Raw genomic sequence first — 16,251 nt, 5'->3', positions numbered from 1 at the left:
TTGACACATTTGATCTCTCAAATCCAGATCCCCAAGAGTTCCCTTTGATACTTCCCTCCTCCTCACCCCTTTCCCCACACGCAATTATTTGTAGTCTTGTTGCTTTTTACTTCTTTAATATATTCTGAATTCAATCATTTCTCACTACCTCTATTGCTATCACTCTAGGCCAGACCACAATCATTGTTTACCAAGATGACTACTCACCCTCTTTCCAGGTAGACATCTAATCTAGACTCCTTATGGATTAGGCAGCTAGGGTGTTCTCTCTAAAACACAAATCTGTATTGTATCAAGACTTAAAACCCTTCAAAAACCTCTCAGTGCTCTCAAGATCAAGACCAAAATTCTTATATTGGCATTCAAGGCTTGCTATGATTTGGAAGCAATGGGAATTTGGGTACTAGAACTGGAAGACAAGGAGGAGCTGTGTCTAGTGTGAAATAAAGCCCTGTGGATGGGGGAGAGAATCCAGGAGGCAAGAAAGTGGTAAACTGATATAAACTTGGAGGAAGCAACAATTCAGAGGAGTCAGGAGAACAGAGGCCCATCTTGAATGAGTGGTGTGTGTGTGTGTGTGTGTGTGTGAGAGAGAGAGAGAGAGAGAGAGAGGGAGAGAATTATCCCTAGAATGTAGGGATTGATGTTTTACTAGCTTAGTAAAGGAAAAGGTGACCTCATAAAGCAGAAGACGTAAGACCATTTGAATTACTTTTGAGTGTAAGAAAGGTATTGAATTTTATTTCTGTAACTGACCACTGTGCTGAATTTTATTATGGTTTCTAATAACTTTTTAGTTGATGCTCTTGGGTTGTCCAGGTCTGCATTCATATACTCAGTAATTAATGATAATTTTGTCTACTTTCCATTATTTATACATCTTATTTTGTTCTCTTGAATAGACCCAATTACTTATGGAATTTATTATGTGATAAAGGTGTTATTTCAAATCAGTGGGGAAAAAGGTGGATTAATTCACACATGGTGTAGGGATAAGAGACTGTGATTTTGGAAAATAATTAAGCTGAATACTTTTATGAAACAGATTTTGGAATAATCAAATATTTAAATGTAAATACTGAAGCCATAAAAGTGCTTGGAAAAAAAACAGAATGTTATAGGAGTGTGGAAAGCATCACTAAGCATGAAGCAGAGAGAGAGAAACAATCTAAATGTCCATATCCATGTATCCTGGACTGGTTAAATAAATTATGGGCCATCTATACAAGAAAAAACTATGCAGCTGTTAAGAAAAATGTGCACTATGGAAAGCTGTTTAGAATATATAATGGGGGAAAAAACAGGTCACAGAACAGTAGGTGTTGGATACCATTTGTGGGAAGAAAACCCAAATAATTTGTATATGAATAGAAAAAATGTGGAGGGATGTATATCAAAATGTTAACAGTGGTTATTTCTGGGAAACGAGGTAAGGGTGGCCTTTCATTGGTATGTTACATATTTTTGCATTATTTGAATTTTCACAACACATTACCTTTGTAATAAGAAAAAAAATGAAGTTATAAAAAGAAATACATTCAATGAATGAATCGCTTTGAGGGGGTGATTTTAGTTGGAAGGTCTGCAGACTGAGCCTGGTACAGTGGCATAAACACGGGCTTTGGCGTCAGACAGCCCTGAGCGGGGCCCCATTGCCCCACCCCCAAGGAAGGAGGGGGGTAGCAGGGGGCTGCGGAAAGGGGCTGGGCTGGGCTGGCTGCAGCTCTAGTCCTGGAGGCTGAGACTTCGAGAGGGACTGAGAGAGGGCAGACTCATCCCGGACTTGCTCGAGGACAAGGTGAGGGGCGTTGAGATTTGGGTTTCCTGGCAGCCAGACAGTGCTTTCAGTCCCCTCGAACCTACAGCCAGGCAGGTGGGCAATCCTTACTGCACCACTGCAGCTGAGGGTGAGATGACCTGGAGTGGGATGTAGGCAACAAGGACTACTGAGGATAGTAGGCGGTAAGGACTGGGGATCAGAGACTAGTGGGGGAGGAGGGGAACCGGGTTTGTTGGGTGGCGGACTGGGAGGGGGAGGGGAATACTGAGGGAAAGTGGAAATCCAGAGAAGAAAATAGAGAATGCAGAGAAGGGTTAAGGAGTGCTAGGGAAGGGGGTGCATAGGTAACACGGGAGGAGGAGGTAAGGAATGAGAATAAGGAATTCTGTGGGGTAAAATAGGAAATGCGAGGGGTGATAGGGAGCAGGGAGCAAGGCAAAGGGAATACGGGGTGGTGATAAGGAATGAGAAGCAGAGACGGGGGGGGAAGGGCAGACTGGCTGCGACGGAGGCCCCCTAGGGAGGCGGAAAGGGGCGGGACCACTTCCGGCCTGGAGCAGGGAGGGCAGTCTAGGAGTTTTGGAGGGGCTTGGAGAGTGGACGCACTCTGGAATTTGAGAAGGAGGTGAGCTGCGGGGCCCGGCTCTGGATCACAGCCCAGTAGGGATCGGCCCCACCCTCTGGGATCTGGAGAAAACCTGCTGTAGGGACCGGATCGTACCGGATCCATCCGGATGAGAAGGGAGGGGACTGGACCCGGTTTGGCTGGGCCCAAGATGGAATCACTGGCTCTATTCTGATTTGAGGAGGGGGTGTATTAAGGAAGGGGCGGAACCAAGATGGGCTTTGCCCCTGGCTGGAGGGGGCGTGTTGTGAAAAAGGGCGGGACCGGGCTGTAGTGTGGTCTTGGGGTGGGTGTGAGTAGGGGAGGGGCCAGGACCACCAGACACTGCGACAATTTTAGAGGGAGGGTTGTAGGGGAGGGGGTGGGACCGAATGGTCCTGCGGACCTGGAGAAGGGCGTGTGTTGGAAAGGGGTGGTGGACTGAGTCCGGACCATTGCGCATGCGCACTGTGGATCTCTAGGAAGGGGCGTGTAGAGAAAAGCCAGCATGGAGACGGGGCAGCTGCCGAATGCGCATGTGCACGGTGGACATCAAAGAAAGCCTGTGCTGGGGAAGCGGGCGGGGCTGAGGTGGGCCCTGCAGCGAACCCGCATGCGCATTGTTGGCCTGCGGCTTGGGGGGGGGGTGCACTGGGAAAAGGGGCGGGGTCCTTAGAGCTGCCGCGCTGGCACATCTTCCTGGAGAAGGGGAGGGTGCGGCTGCAGAGAACTGAGATCTAGACGCTTTGGATTACTGAATCTGAGAACGGAGTCATTGGGGGTGGGGGAGGGGTTTGGGATTGGGGCCCTAGGGAAAGTGAGGATCAGCTTCCAGGCAGAACAGGAGAGAGGACGTTCAGGAGGCTCCCCTTTTGACACAGGCCTTCTCTCCCTCAGGCTCAGCTCTTGCCAGGCGAACTTGAGACATGTCTGACACAAGCAAGAGAGGTACGGGTCCAACCCGCTTCCAGGTAAGGCCTCTTTCTGTCCTCTCCCTTGTTACTTTTCTTCTCCAGCCCCTGTTGCTGCCTCAGTTCCATTGGCACCACCCCTCCCATCCTTGTCCTTCTTTACCCGCTTTCCTGCCTGGGTGCCCCCCCCACACCAGTAGAGGGAGGGAGGAAAGAAAGAAGAAATGAAGGATGGAGGAAGGAAGGAGGGAGGGAGGGCAGGCCTACCCTTCTTCTGCCATCACTTCCTGCTCAGAGGAAGGAGAGGCCTTGTTGGGGTTAGGTGGGCAGAGCACACTGCAAGGAGGAGTTAGTATAGGTCAGAGGAGTGAGGCCCTGGAATTTTGGAGCCGTTTGCCTAGTTGGGGGGGGGAGGTCTGTGAGCTTTCCTGCTTCCTCTTGTAGGCTGAAGCTTCAGAGAAGGACAGTGGCTTGAAGATACAGACCCTATTGACAGTGACCCAGAACTTGGAGGTCTCAGAGATACCGAAGACCTCAAAGGCACCAGAGGTCTCAGAAGCCATGAAGGTGTCAAATGCTGCAGGAGTCTCAAAGGCCACAGAGGTCTCAAAGGCCCCAGAGGCTCAGGAGGCAGCTGCCACTCAGGCCTCACCTACCACTAAGCTGACTGATACCCAGGTTCTGGCAGTTGAAAAGAAGAGTCCAGCAGCTGACACCAAGATGCAGAGGGCTGACCCTCAGCCTGTGACAATGCCTGCCACTGAGACCAAAAAGGTCAGCTGTGTGGCTGATACGAAGGTCAATACAAAGGCCTTGGAGACTGAGGCTCCTGCCTCTCAGGCTTTGGCAGATGAACCTAAGCCTGAGGGTGCAGCTGCTCAGGCTCAGAATCAGGATACTCGGCCCAAGGTTAAGGCCAAGAAAGCCAGAAAGGTAAGACCTCTGTAATCACCAGTCTTCCCTTTCCACTTCTCAGTTGATTCATTTGTTCTGCAAACATTTAGAAAGTTCCCTGTGCTCATCAAGGCTGTGGGGGACAATAAGAGGAATGTGATATAATTTCTCTCTGCAGAGAGTTCACAGACTGTGGAGAATTGAAATGGTACACGTAGCTGCAATGTGAATATAAAGCACTTTGTATTTACATAGTAGCTACAATGTGTTAGACCTTGAGCTAGGCACATTCATACAGGTTATTTCATTAAATCCTGAAAGTAATCCAGTTTTATAGAGAAGGAAGCTGAGTCCCAGAGAGGTGGGGTGACTCGTGCAGGGTGATATAAGCAGAGCCAGTTGTGGACATAGGAAGAGGAGAATCCTTAGGCCCCACCATTAGGTTGCTTCTGGCCTGATTCAGGGATGAAACTCCTGTGTGGGAGTCAGTGAGAAACAAACCCAAGACTCAACATGGCCAATGTCTAGTCAGGCTGTTACTCTAGGGGTGGGATTAGAGGGGCCTTCCAGAAGAGATAGGATGAGGGAAAAGGATCACCTACTTCATCTGATAATATTGTGCTTCCTTCCTCTCTGTTGATGCAGGTGAAGCATCTGAATGGCGAAGACGATGGCAACAGTGATCAGAGTCAGGCTTCTGGAACCACAGCTGGCCGAAGGGTCTCAAAGGCCCTAATGGCCTCAATGGCCCGCAGGGCTTCAAGGGGCCCCATAGCCTTTTGGGCCCGCAGGGCATCAAGGACTCGGTTGGCTGCTTGGGCCCGGAGAGCTTTGCTCTCCCTGAGGTCACCTAAGGCCCGTAGGGGCAAGGCTCGCCGTCGAGCTGCCAAGCTCCAGTCATCCCAAGAGCCTGAAGCACCACCACCTCGAGATGTGGCCCTTTTGCAGGGGAGGGTAAGAACCCTGTCCTCTCCACTCTGCCTTATCTACTGCCTTGCCTATCTTTTCTGCCTTCTTCTCAGATCTTCTGCAAACATATTTTGATCTTTTTACCTTGTTTTCCCTTTCCCAGGCAAATGATTTGGTGAAGTACCTCTTGGTTAAAGACCAGACGAAGATTCCCATCAAACGCTCAGGTAGAGTCCTGCTAACACTCCATCCCCTAAGCTGTGCCCTCCACTGCCCTCTTTCCCACGTGCTGAGGACATTCCTTGCCCTTACGCTCCTACCTTTGTACTCCCAGAGTTCTAATTTGGCAGTGCTAGCATCTCTATTCATTACTTCAGAACCTGTTTGTGCCACCTACAGCAGGGTTGGCAGAGGGTCTTTAGCTTGGATTTGGGGCCACCTGGCTTCACTTCAGCTCAGGTGCTCGCAACACTCTCCCCTTGCAGACATGCTGAAGGACATCATCAAAGAATACACTGATGTGTACCCTGAAATCATTGAACGAGCAGGCTATTCCTTGGAGAAGGTGAAGGGGCAGCCATGGGGGATGGATGCAGTGGGGAAGCTTTGAATTGAACAAGTGTACATGTCTGTTCTGGGGTGGGACCACAGAGACTCACTATTCAGTCCTATCACTGTGTGAATGGATAGATAGGAAGGGGCCTTCCCATATCCAGAGTGCCTAAGGAGGGGCATAGACTAGCCCAGGGTCACATAGCAAATCTCATAAAAGCACAGCTAGGACCCAAGCCACCCAACTTAGTCTTGGCTTCTCTCTGCTTCTGGAGATGTCCTGTAATGTATTTTACATGCTCACGTCTTCCTTTTCCCTATTCTCTGTCTCCCTAGATTTCCACTAATCACAGAAATGATACTGAAAACAATAGTAGATTTCTTACCTGTTGGCTGTGTGCCAACCACTTAGGTTTATGTACATTATCTCACTGACCCCTCCCCTCACACAACGCACACACACATCCTCATCCACACCCACGTACCCCCACACACCTAGGTACATGGGAGCTGTGGGATGCTCAGGAAGCTGAATTTGTGATCTTACAAGCTGTTTTCCCCATCCATAGGTATTTGGGATTCAGTTGAAGGAAATTGATAAGAATGACCACTTGTACATTCTTCTCAGCACCTTAGAGCCCACTGATGCAGGCATACTGGGAACGTAAGCTGGGAAAGGGCTGGGGTGGGAGGAAGGCTCTGCTTCTGTCTCTGGCACTACCCCATCCCTGTCATCTCTCCCCACATCTCCTTGGAGAGTCAGGAAGACAGGACCTAAAAAGTCCCCGTTCCAGTTCCTGCACATAGTTGGAGTCCTGCACATGGTAATGGTGCTTGATTATGATTGACTGAAGGGTATAGAAGCCTGGAGCAGTGCATTCCTCCTGTCAGGTTTTCTGTTTCTCCAGAAGCTTCCCAGGAAAGCAGCCCTGTCATTGCTTGTCTCTTCCTACTGGCTTTGGTAGAGTGGGGTTCTCAAGGGAGGGCTTCCTGGTGTGGGTGAATCATGATGCTTGAAGGACAGGAGCACCACTGGGGCTGTGCCTAGAATTCTTTTGGGGCAGAGGGGTCTGGGAGAGAAGGTCCCTGGGTTGTCCCAGTTTGACAGGCATTCTTCCATCCTCTTGCTACTTGGGGTGGGGTAAGATTGGATTTTCCCCTGCTACTCAATAGGAGACTGAGACTTAAGAGTCTAAGAGCCTTGCTCAGGGTCACATAGAGCTTGAAGCATAGACTGGGCAGAATTCTGTCACGTCTGAGGAATCTGGGAGAGGATAGCCTAGTGAGCTGGCTGGTGTGTTTTTTGCAGATGGCCACTGGACATAAACCTTCTCTCTACCTTATTATTCCCCTAGGACCAAGGATTCACCAAAGCTGGGTCTCCTCATGGTGCTTCTTAGTATCATCTTTATGAATGGAAATCGGTCCAGTGAGGGTGAGTGGCTGGGCATGCAGCTGAATGGGTGGCCACAGTTGGAATTCCACATGCTCATTTTCTGTCCCTGTCTCCTCTTGCCTCCCCTTGCAGCTGTCATCTGGGAGGTGCTGCGCAAGCTGGGGCTGCGCCCTGGGTATGATTGGGCTCTCTCAGTGCTTGCTGTCCATGTTGTTGTTTGGAAAGAAAGGATGGTTCCAGGATTGCATCAGTCTGGTGGTCTGGTGGAATGGGTGGGGGTGCTGGTAAAGGGTCCAGGGTTCTGACCTGGGTGGATGGGGAAATGGTCCCAAACTCTGCTTCCTGTCTCACTATCTCTTGGGCTTCTGTGGAGTTTTCCTCTTGTGCTCGTAACCTCTTTTCCATGTTGAAAATGCCTCTGCATACATCTGGGAAGTGCATATCTGATTGATTGATTAACTGATTTATTGATGGATTTTTCTTTCTCTGCTATCAGGATACATCATTCACTTTTTGGGGACGTGAAGAAGCTTATTACTGATGAGTTTGTGAAACAGAAGTAAGTGTGTGTCTGATGATGGTGTGTTCCACGTGTTTTGCTTGTTTCAGAGCTGAGTAATTAACCTATGGTGCGTGTGTGTGTGTGCAGGTGGTAGGTAGCTTATTCCTGAGGTAGTGAGAGGGAACAGGAGGACACATTTCCTGACCTACTTGTACTTTCACATATGCTTGCAGGACAGTTCTTCAAGGTAGGGATTGTCATCACCAGCGTTGTACATGTGAGTAAACTGAGGTTCAGAGAAGTGAAGTAATTTGCTCAAGTAAATTGCTACACAGGTAGCAAGTGGGAGAGTCATATTTAGATCCTGGCCCCAATGCCTAGGTTCTTTTTACTGTGCTAACCAGGGTTTTATAAAAATTAATCTCCATAAAGAGACGCTATAGAATGATAGCTTTAGACAGCCAGGTACTGTGCTGGGGACTTGTGCATCTCATTTCATTTTTGTAACTGCCCTGCAGAATAGGTGCTGCCATCCCATCCCCATTTTCAGTTGAGGGACCTGGGTCTCAGAGAGTGGAAGTCTGATTGTGGCCCTGGCTGGCAAGGGGACGATTTGGTCATGGAGCCCTTCTGACTTTCTGGTCAGGGCCCACCATACCCTTTATCCTTAGAGAGCACATGTGTGCATGCGTGCGTGCGCGATCGGAAATATGCATGAGGTATGCTACTCTTTGTGGACTGTTTCTTCCCTTTACAGTCATTTTCTATGGTAGATTGTCCCAGGGCTCACCAGGTTGTAGACGTACCCCAGTATGGGGTGTGCTCAGAGCAGGGGGCCTACACAAATGGCTTCTCTGTTTATAAGACACCCAATAAGAATCTGAGTTCATTGTGACCAATGAAATTTATGGCCTTCTTACAAACATATAGGCTACACGTGTCCCACCCTGCACCTCCATGTGGCTTCCCTGGACAGGACCAATGGGACAGGGCTCAATACTGGAAGAAAAGCTATAGTACTTAGTGGGGGAGGTTGCCACTTAGGACCTGTCCAGTCCATACATGGGTGGGCTGTGGTTTTCTTGGACATAAAGGCTTTTCACTTCTCTTTTCAAGGTACTTGGACTATGCCAGAGTCCCTAATAGCAACCCCCCTGAGTATGAGTTCTTCTGGGGCCTGCGCTCCTACTATGAGACCAGCAAGATGAAAGTCCTCAAGTTTGCCTGCAAGGTAATTGGATAGCTGCCCAACCTTGGCATATCAAGAGCATAGGGTGCTGCTGGCTAGGGTAGGCTGTGTGTAGAGCAGCCTGCAGGTCATATGGGAACATTCTGAAGCCTCTGTCACTGTGCCAAACATTTATCTGAATCATTTAATTTGTCCAGCTAACATGTCATTACCCTATACCGGATTAGAAAAATCAGGCTCAGAGAGGTTGTTAGGTGACACGTCCAAGCTCCCAGAGCTAATAAGTGTCAGAGCAGGGATGGAATGTTAAGCACATAAGTACTAGTAGTATTTGTTATATTGTTATTGTGGAGAGCCTGCAGCGTGGTGCCGAGCATACAGTTAGGTGCTCGGTTCTTGGATTCTGATCCTTCTGATGGTGGTTATTTCTGTTTCAGGTACAAAAGAAGGATCCCAAGGAATGGGCAGCTCAGTACCGAGAGGCAATGGAAGCAGATATGAAGGCTGCTGCTGAGGCAGCAGCTGAAGCCAAGGCGAGAGCTGAGATTAGAGCTCGAATGGGCATTGGGCTTGGCTCTGAAAATGCTGCTGGGCCCTGCAACTGGGACGAAGCTGATATTGGACCCTGGGCTAAAGCCCGGATCCAGGCTGGAGCTGAAGCTAAAGCCAAAGCCCAAGAGAGTGGTGGTGCTAGCTCCGGTGCGAGTGCCAGTGCGAGTACCGCTGGCAGCTTCGGTGCCACTGCCAGCCTGACCGCCACTCTCACGTTTGGGCTCTTCGCGGGCCTCAGTGGAGCTGGTGCCAGCGCCAGTGGCAGCTCGGGTGCCTGTGGTTTCTCCTATAAGTGAGATTTCAGGTATCTACTTAGACTGGGTTGGGACAGCCGGGGCTTACGGGGTTGGGATGAGGAGCTGGCTGGTTATAGGAAGGCCAAGGTTGCAGGACCATATGGAGCACGTGGGAAAACCCCACTCTTGGCATTTTATTCCTTCCCTTTTGGCGGCTCTCAGTTGACATTCTGCATTTCTTTTACTTGTGTTTTCAGATATTCCTAATCCCAGCAGTCTTTCTCTTCGAGCCAGGGTGCCTCCTCAGAAACCTACTCAACATAGCACTCTAGGCAGCCACTATCAATCAATTGAAGTTGATATTCTACATTAAATCTATCTGCCATTTCTGAGTTTATTGCTCTTTTTTTTTTTGGTGGGCTGTCATATTTTGGTATCACATTTAAAAATAAATCTATGTTTACTGGATTCAGGGGAGAAAGATTAGCATCTCTCTGGGATAGCTTGTTCCACATCTCTAGTCTGCAGTGTAGGCAGGATTGCAGTGGGGTGGGGAGTCATGAAGATTCTAAGCACAGAGGACACACTTTGAAGAAGAGCCCTGAGGTGGGCAAGTCAAGCAGAAAGCAGAGGTAGAGGAGATTGGATATCAAATATAGGCTCTCGTTTTGAGAAATTTGGATGAGAAAGGGAGGAGAGAGAGAGGTAGCTAAAGGGAGATACAAGAACAAGTGAGGATTTTCTTGGGAAAGGAGAGAGAGGCTTGAGCGGGCAGGAGCCAATAAACAGGGAGATGTTAAAGACTGACCCATGTAGCCCTGAGGAGATGGGAGGGTAAGGCCTGGGAGAAGGGACTGTCCAGAAAGGATTTGGAAAGGGGACTGTGGAAAGATGTCAGGCAAGAGGGTAGGCTCCAGTAGAGGATGGAGCCCATGATTTTTGGGAGACCTTTCCCCCATGGCAAGGTGCTCAGCAATTTTGGAATCAAGAAGATGAGTTAATTTATCCCAAGGTTTTGGTTCTGGAATAAGGACATAAGGTCAAGAGCAGTGAGTATGTGGGTCTGTATCTTCATTACTGTGTGCATAATGTCTGACATAGTAGGTACACAGAATGGTGGAAGAGATGGATGGATCATGGGACCCAGGCAGGCTTGAGGGGGCAGATGAGGAAATTGATGAACTGGGAGACTGTAGGAGTTTATGGGCAGGAGTTTCAGTGAAGTCTGTGAACAGGGCAGAATGTTAAGTGCCTGCTCTATGTCTGGCAGTGTTCTAGGTATCTGGGAAGGGGTGTTGAGAGAACTAGAAAGATGATCTGGGGGACTAGTCATATGGTCAGACAGTGGGATGATTGTATTTAAGAAGACAGAGCAAAGAGAACTCTGAGTGATGTAAGGTCCAAGGATTGGGTACTTAAAGGGGAGAGAAGATGGCATTTTCTGGAAATGAGGAGTCAATAGCCTGGGGTGCCAGGGTGCTGGCTGGGTTATCCCTGTGGACAGTGAAATCACCAGGGATGGTGGCAGGAGTTGGGGTAGAAAGGAACATTTGGAATGAGGTGCCAAAGTACACTTGTGTGATTGAAGGTGTCCTCTCAGCTACACTGCCCATTAAGACATAGGGTCCTCAGTCAATCAAAAGATCCACCTTCACCCTATTTTGGGGAGTATTTCCCTGGACCTTTCTCTCCAGGAAGCCCCCATCATCGAATCCCCCAATACCAGACCCCTAATCACTGGGACAGAATCTTACGGCGGACCTAGTAATGGCTGCCTCTTCCCTCCTGTAGACTAAGCAATAAAAGAACAATCTAAAAAACAAACAAAACAAAACAAAAAAACCACTCCCATTTAGAGCAAGGCAGCTCCTTGCCTATGGCCATGAATGGAGATTTGCTTTTGCTGTTGAGGTATTCTTCACTGGAAGCGGATGTTCTTGCATTGATTTCATAGACCACAGTTTCCTCAGGGGCTGGGTAGTACCTGGAAGTGTAGACAAGGTCAAGGACAGTTTAGGCTTAGGAAGGACTCTTTAGTGGATGGATACTCTGTCCAGGGTCCCCCTCAGGTTCTCAGGTAATGTCCATCTGAAAGTGGAATGGGGAGGTGATGGGGCCTGGCAAGGAACTTGGGGATTATAATTCTAATAATTGAGTTAAAAGTGCTTGATAGAAATAAGGGTGTATCATAGTCATGGGGAGAACTCTGCTCTTTCCACTTCCCTCTGCAGACCACTGGGCTTGCAGGGCTATCCACCTCTTCTTCCTTCATGCAAGGCCTGGAATTTGAGAGGACAAGGGGTTGGCTTATTCCTCCCCAAATGTAAGGACTGAAGGCATGTTGGGCAGAGGGGAAGAGATGAAGTCTGGTTCCAGGCAAGTGGGGAGTGGCCAGAGCTGGGAAGAGAAAATGGGGATAGACTCCAGTTCATGTTTTTGCCAATTGTCAGTTTGGAGGCCATTACTGCAATGAATGAATTCCCACAATTTTCATTCTTTGTTTCAGTACATATTAAATTCCAAATAATTCTAGATTATATTGTATGTCTTCCCCTTGGCTAGGAGATGGAAGAGCTCCTAGAGCGGTTTCTCCACCTATTTTTCATTATCACTCCTGAAGAAGCCTTTTTAGATATTTTTGTCCTAATTGCTATTGCTCCCTCCCATGAAATTTCGATACCACAGATATACTGTATATGTATTTAATAACTGTATATTTGTGCTTAATACATAAAATATTTTTATTAAATACAGGGTTAGTGATGACTAAAATGTTTAAGTTAAAAGTTTAAAAATCATAAAAGCTATTAACATTTAACTTTATAACTATTTGCTGAACAACTTTTTTAAACATTTTTTTAAAAGATTTTATTTATTTATTTGACAGAGAGACACAAGCAGGGGGAGTGGGAGAGGGAGAAGCAGGCTTCCCACTGAGCAGGGAGCCCGATGCGGGGCTCGATCCCAGGACCCTGGGACCAGGACCTGAGCTGAAGGCAGACGCTTAACCAACTGAGCCACCCAGGCACCCCTTTTTAAACATTTTTCTAAAGATTTTATTTATTTGTCAGACAGAACGAGAGAGCGAGAGCACAAGTGGGGGAGCGGCAGGCTCAGGGACCCCAATGCGGGCCTTGATCCCAGGACCCTGAGATCTTGACCTGAGCCGAAGGCAGACACTTAACTGACTGAGCCACCCAGGCATCCTTATTTGCTGAAAACTTTAAATGCAATTTATTTATATTATAATGTAACTTACATTGTAATGTATCAAATTACATATGAAAATTAGCCATTTATTTTAAGTAGGCTCCACACCCAATGTGAGGTTTTAATTCATGACCCTGAGATCAAGAGTCACATGTTCTTCCAACTGAGCCAGCCAGGTGCCCCTGAAAATTAGCCATTTTTATTTTTATTTTTTTCAGCCATTTTTATAACAGTTATGATAGCAGTGTAATAATTTTTTTAAAAAAGTTATTCACAACTTATTTTTTCTAGCAAAAGTAAAACAATTGGAAATTTAAATTAATTTAAAACTATTTTTAGTGAACTTAATTTTTAAGTGTTACTTGATACGAGAAAATAACTAGCTGCTAGATATTCATTCAGGTATTAACAGTTTTTCTTTTCAGTACTTAACATAAATAACGATGGAATGAATAACTTTTGTAGAGTTAAATAGAAACTATTTTAATTTAATTCTCAAAGCCCAAATAACACAAAGGCACTGAGGGTCAAAGGCAGTCAATGGCAGCCAAAAGGCACACACAGGCCACTTCTCACTATATGACTGCAGTGGAGGAATGGATTGAAAGTCCTCCAGTCACAGCCATCTATTCTCCGAGATTTTGTAATGCTGACCTTGCATAGGTTTTGTGTATCTTCCGTGACCTCAGCATTGCTGCTCATGTGATAGCCAAGAAAATCCAGTAAGAGAAATTAAAAACTGAGGAATAAGATTTTTATCAGATAGGCTTGAGCCTTAGAGGACCACAAACTATCACAATAGCTGATTATTTTTGCCTCCCCAAGAGCCAATTTTCACCCCTCTGGGGGTGATTACCCACCATCCTATCCACCAACACTCCCACGTTGAAAATGCAAGCCCTAGAGTAATATTTCCTGTGGACTGAATAAAACAAGGTAGAATGAATGCTGGGTATCCAGGAAAGGGGGTGAGGGGAGAGAGTAAGAGAGAATATCTTCTAGAAATCAAGCATTTGTGAGAACAAAATGGACAGCAAACTTTTCCCCAAACTTAACACTTTCAAAAATGCCTTGGTTCAACATAATGCTACTAATCCATGTATAACCACCACTCACCCCTTATCCAAAAGGAGATTACCGCAAATCTTATCACTATCTCCAGCTTCAGGTCCAGTACTTTTGGGTGATAGCCTTTCCTATTCCAGTTACCTTACAACCCTTTCTAGATATGCTACAAGCTATGAACTAAATTGTACGTTGAGCCACCAAGCACACACTATATTCTACAGTGGGGCAAAGATGAAGAGGATGGAAATAAATTACACATACACACAGAGAACAAAGAAGGAAATAAGAAGGATGGTTATAGTCTTTGTTACTGAAACTAGCCTAGTTTCAGTACTCTGTAAGTACTTTGTTGCATTATTGTTAGTGCTATCAGTTCTCCAGTCTTATTCCTTCCCAGTCTTGGATCATCAGGCCAGAGTGTTAGTTGGTATTGATTGTGTGCCTGGCCAGGTCACTTTCTGGATAAAGAGATCAACCAGATTCATAGCTCCAAGTTTTGCCTTCTAAGAGGATTTCTCTTCCTTTACTTCCCATCAGGGTCACACCTGAGTGGAGCTATTAACGCTACAGCTGTCAACTTCCACCTAGTTCCTCCTTATCAAGCAGCAGCACCTGCAAACCATGCCCCTGGGTTTTTTCTTCTTCAGTAAGCTGGTTATTGGAAATTACCCACAAACACTTAGGTGTGAGCTGACAAAGAGCAAGCAGTGTGGCAGGAGTAGGGGCTATGGGAGTGTGAACCTCCTGCAACTCACTTGTTCCTTCAGGACCTTCTCCAGACTGATTTTGTTTATACCACTGTCCTTTGGTGATGGAGTGTTGTTATTGCCTGCCCAACTTTTTGGCTTGGTGGATCAGATGGCACCAAGCCCAGGATGGGCTGCTCAGTTTGCAGGGTCACTGGGGATCCCATGGTTAGGTATTCGAACTCTACCAGGGCCAGTAATTTAACTTTGCTGAATTAGTCATCAGGTGCCAGGAGCTGTTTCTTAAAAGGAGAGTAGTTATTTGACAAAGTGCATGACTTTTGCTTTAAAACTCTAGAGGCTTGTGCTTTGATTCTCCAGTTGGGGCTTGTCAGAGGCTCCATACAGCATCCCAATCTGTCACACTCACTCAACTCACTCAGACATTTACTTGTTTATTAAACAAACATGCATTAGAGACTAAAATATTCATGGGTCCCAGAGTGTCCCATTCTCAAGACACAACCAGTCCAGTGAGGGAAACAATGACAGCACCGAGAGGAACCATGAAGAGCTATGAGAACCCAAATGAGCAAGTGATTCGCTCTTTTTTGGCAAAAGCATGTTATTAGTTACAGATGGCATGTGATGAACATCAGCACAAATGCATAGACACAAGCCCACATGTATATGTCTAAATATAGGCATTGTGTACACACATTCTGATTATGGATTATGAGTCAGCGGTCAGTGTGCTCTGGTGGAAGGAGCCCTTGATTGGGAGGTAGGCAACAGGAGTTAAACTGCTCTAGCTTCCTTACATGGTCCCTGTGTGACCTGGGACACATCCCCGTTTCTCTCTGGCCTTATATCTTCTGCCTGTAAGATGTGAACAGCATTAGCTCACTGAATCTTGTCCTATGAGCATCACATTAGATAGTGGAAGAGGAGAACATGGAGTGCCCCCTGACATACAGTAGGTGACAGCCTCTGTGATTGATTATGGGTGAGAGTCGATGGGAAAGTGCTTTGTAAACTGCATGGTGCACTGTGCCCATAAGTATGAAGGTTGGGGCCAAGCATTTATGTGTACATGCACAAGTTTGTGTGCGAGGGCAGTATGCATTGTGGAGATGGCTATGTGTCAAACTGAGCATTGAGCTGTATAGGCAGGGCCATAGCTGGCCCCAACCAAGAGACCCCTGGCTGCAGGTGGTGCCATGGGGCAGGGGTGATGCCACCAGTACCCTCTGCTCTGAGGAGTAAGACGGGTGGGAGTCAAAGGTCTGAGTCCACCTCAAGGGGAGCCTGCCAGTCTGAAGGTAACAGAAAGGGGGCCATGAGGACCAGGTCTTCCAGTGCAGTGCCTTGCCTAAGACACTACCACCTCTGCAGTGGGGGGATGCTGGGGGGCAGGCAAGAAAGCCTGGTTTTCAATCCTGGCTCTTTTTTTTTTGGATTTTTACATTTTATTTCTGGCTCTTTTTTTACTGGCTGCATGACCTGGGGCTGTTCTTCTCTCCTCCCTGGGCCTCAGCTTCCTCAGGTTTCATAAACAGTTAATGGTAATGCCCACCCCACAGAGCTGTTGTGAAGATTGAATGAAGATTGAATTCCACACATGTGGAAGCAGACGGTGCTGTGACTGTGCACAGGTGCCCAATAAAAGAGAGTGCTCCCTCCCTTTTGCACCCCATTTCCCATTTGTTCTACCCAAGCCATCCTTCCAGCAAGAACAATACCTGTATTAACAAGCCCAGGC

At 47.2% G+C, this 16,251-nt stretch overlaps 1 protein-coding gene and 1 non-coding gene across 4 annotated transcripts; both read left to right on the top strand.

The window, feature by feature from the left end:
- Positions 1-1,643: 1,643 nt before the first annotated feature.
- MAGED2 (MAGE family member D2) lies at positions 1,644-9,917 on the top strand. Of its 3 annotated transcripts, none has more exons than XM_032398216.1 (13): positions 1,644-1,798; positions 3,282-3,355; positions 3,740-4,228; positions 4,835-5,143; positions 5,262-5,325; positions 5,584-5,663; positions 6,220-6,314; positions 7,006-7,085; positions 7,179-7,221; positions 7,543-7,605; positions 8,665-8,779; positions 9,175-9,593; positions 9,783-9,917. In XM_032398216.1, exons 2-12 carry the CDS (start codon positions 3,311-3,313, stop codon positions 9,583-9,585), a joined length of 1,794 nt encoding a protein of 597 aa, XP_032254107.1. In that variant the 5' UTR covers positions 1,644-1,798; positions 3,282-3,310; the 3' UTR covers positions 9,586-9,593; positions 9,783-9,917. The 3 variants fall into 3 exon arrangements, with proteins under 3 accessions (XP_032254107.1, XP_032254108.1, XP_032254105.1); XM_032398217.1 differs by lacking the exon at positions 1,644-1,798 and adding an exon at positions 1,819-1,962; XM_032398214.1 differs by lacking the exon at positions 1,644-1,798 and adding an exon at positions 2,302-2,405.
- On the top strand, positions 8,363-8,487 carry LOC116628109. Its single transcript, XR_004298574.1, has one exon. It is a non-coding gene; the product is annotated as a small nucleolar RNA SNORA11 (small nucleolar RNA).
- Positions 9,918-16,251: the final 6,334 nt, after the last annotated feature.

Source organism: Phoca vitulina, unplaced genomic scaffold (genome assembly GCF_004348235.1).
Source record: "Phoca vitulina isolate PV1807 unplaced genomic scaffold, GSC_HSeal_1.0 scaffold111, whole genome shotgun sequence".
Lineage (NCBI taxonomy): Eukaryota > Metazoa > Chordata > Mammalia > Carnivora > Phocidae > Phoca > Phoca vitulina.
The sequence above is the reverse complement of the archived record's forward strand: the minus strand, read 5'-3'. Positions and strand labels throughout refer to the sequence as shown.

Bases quoted from the DNA above. Each gene is read 5' to 3' on its own strand.
- MAGED2 (XM_032398216.1), top strand. From the start codon at position 3,311: ATGTCTGACACAAGCAAGAGAGGTACGGGTCCAACCCGCTTCCAG. The intron at 6,315-7,005 runs GTAAGCTGGGAA...TTATTCCCCTAG, and splicing joins GATGCAGGCATACTGGGAAC to GACCAAGGATTCACCAAAGC. The intron at 7,606-8,664 runs GTAAGTGTGTGT...TCTCTTTTCAAG, and splicing joins GATGAGTTTGTGAAACAGAA to GTACTTGGACTATGCCAGAG.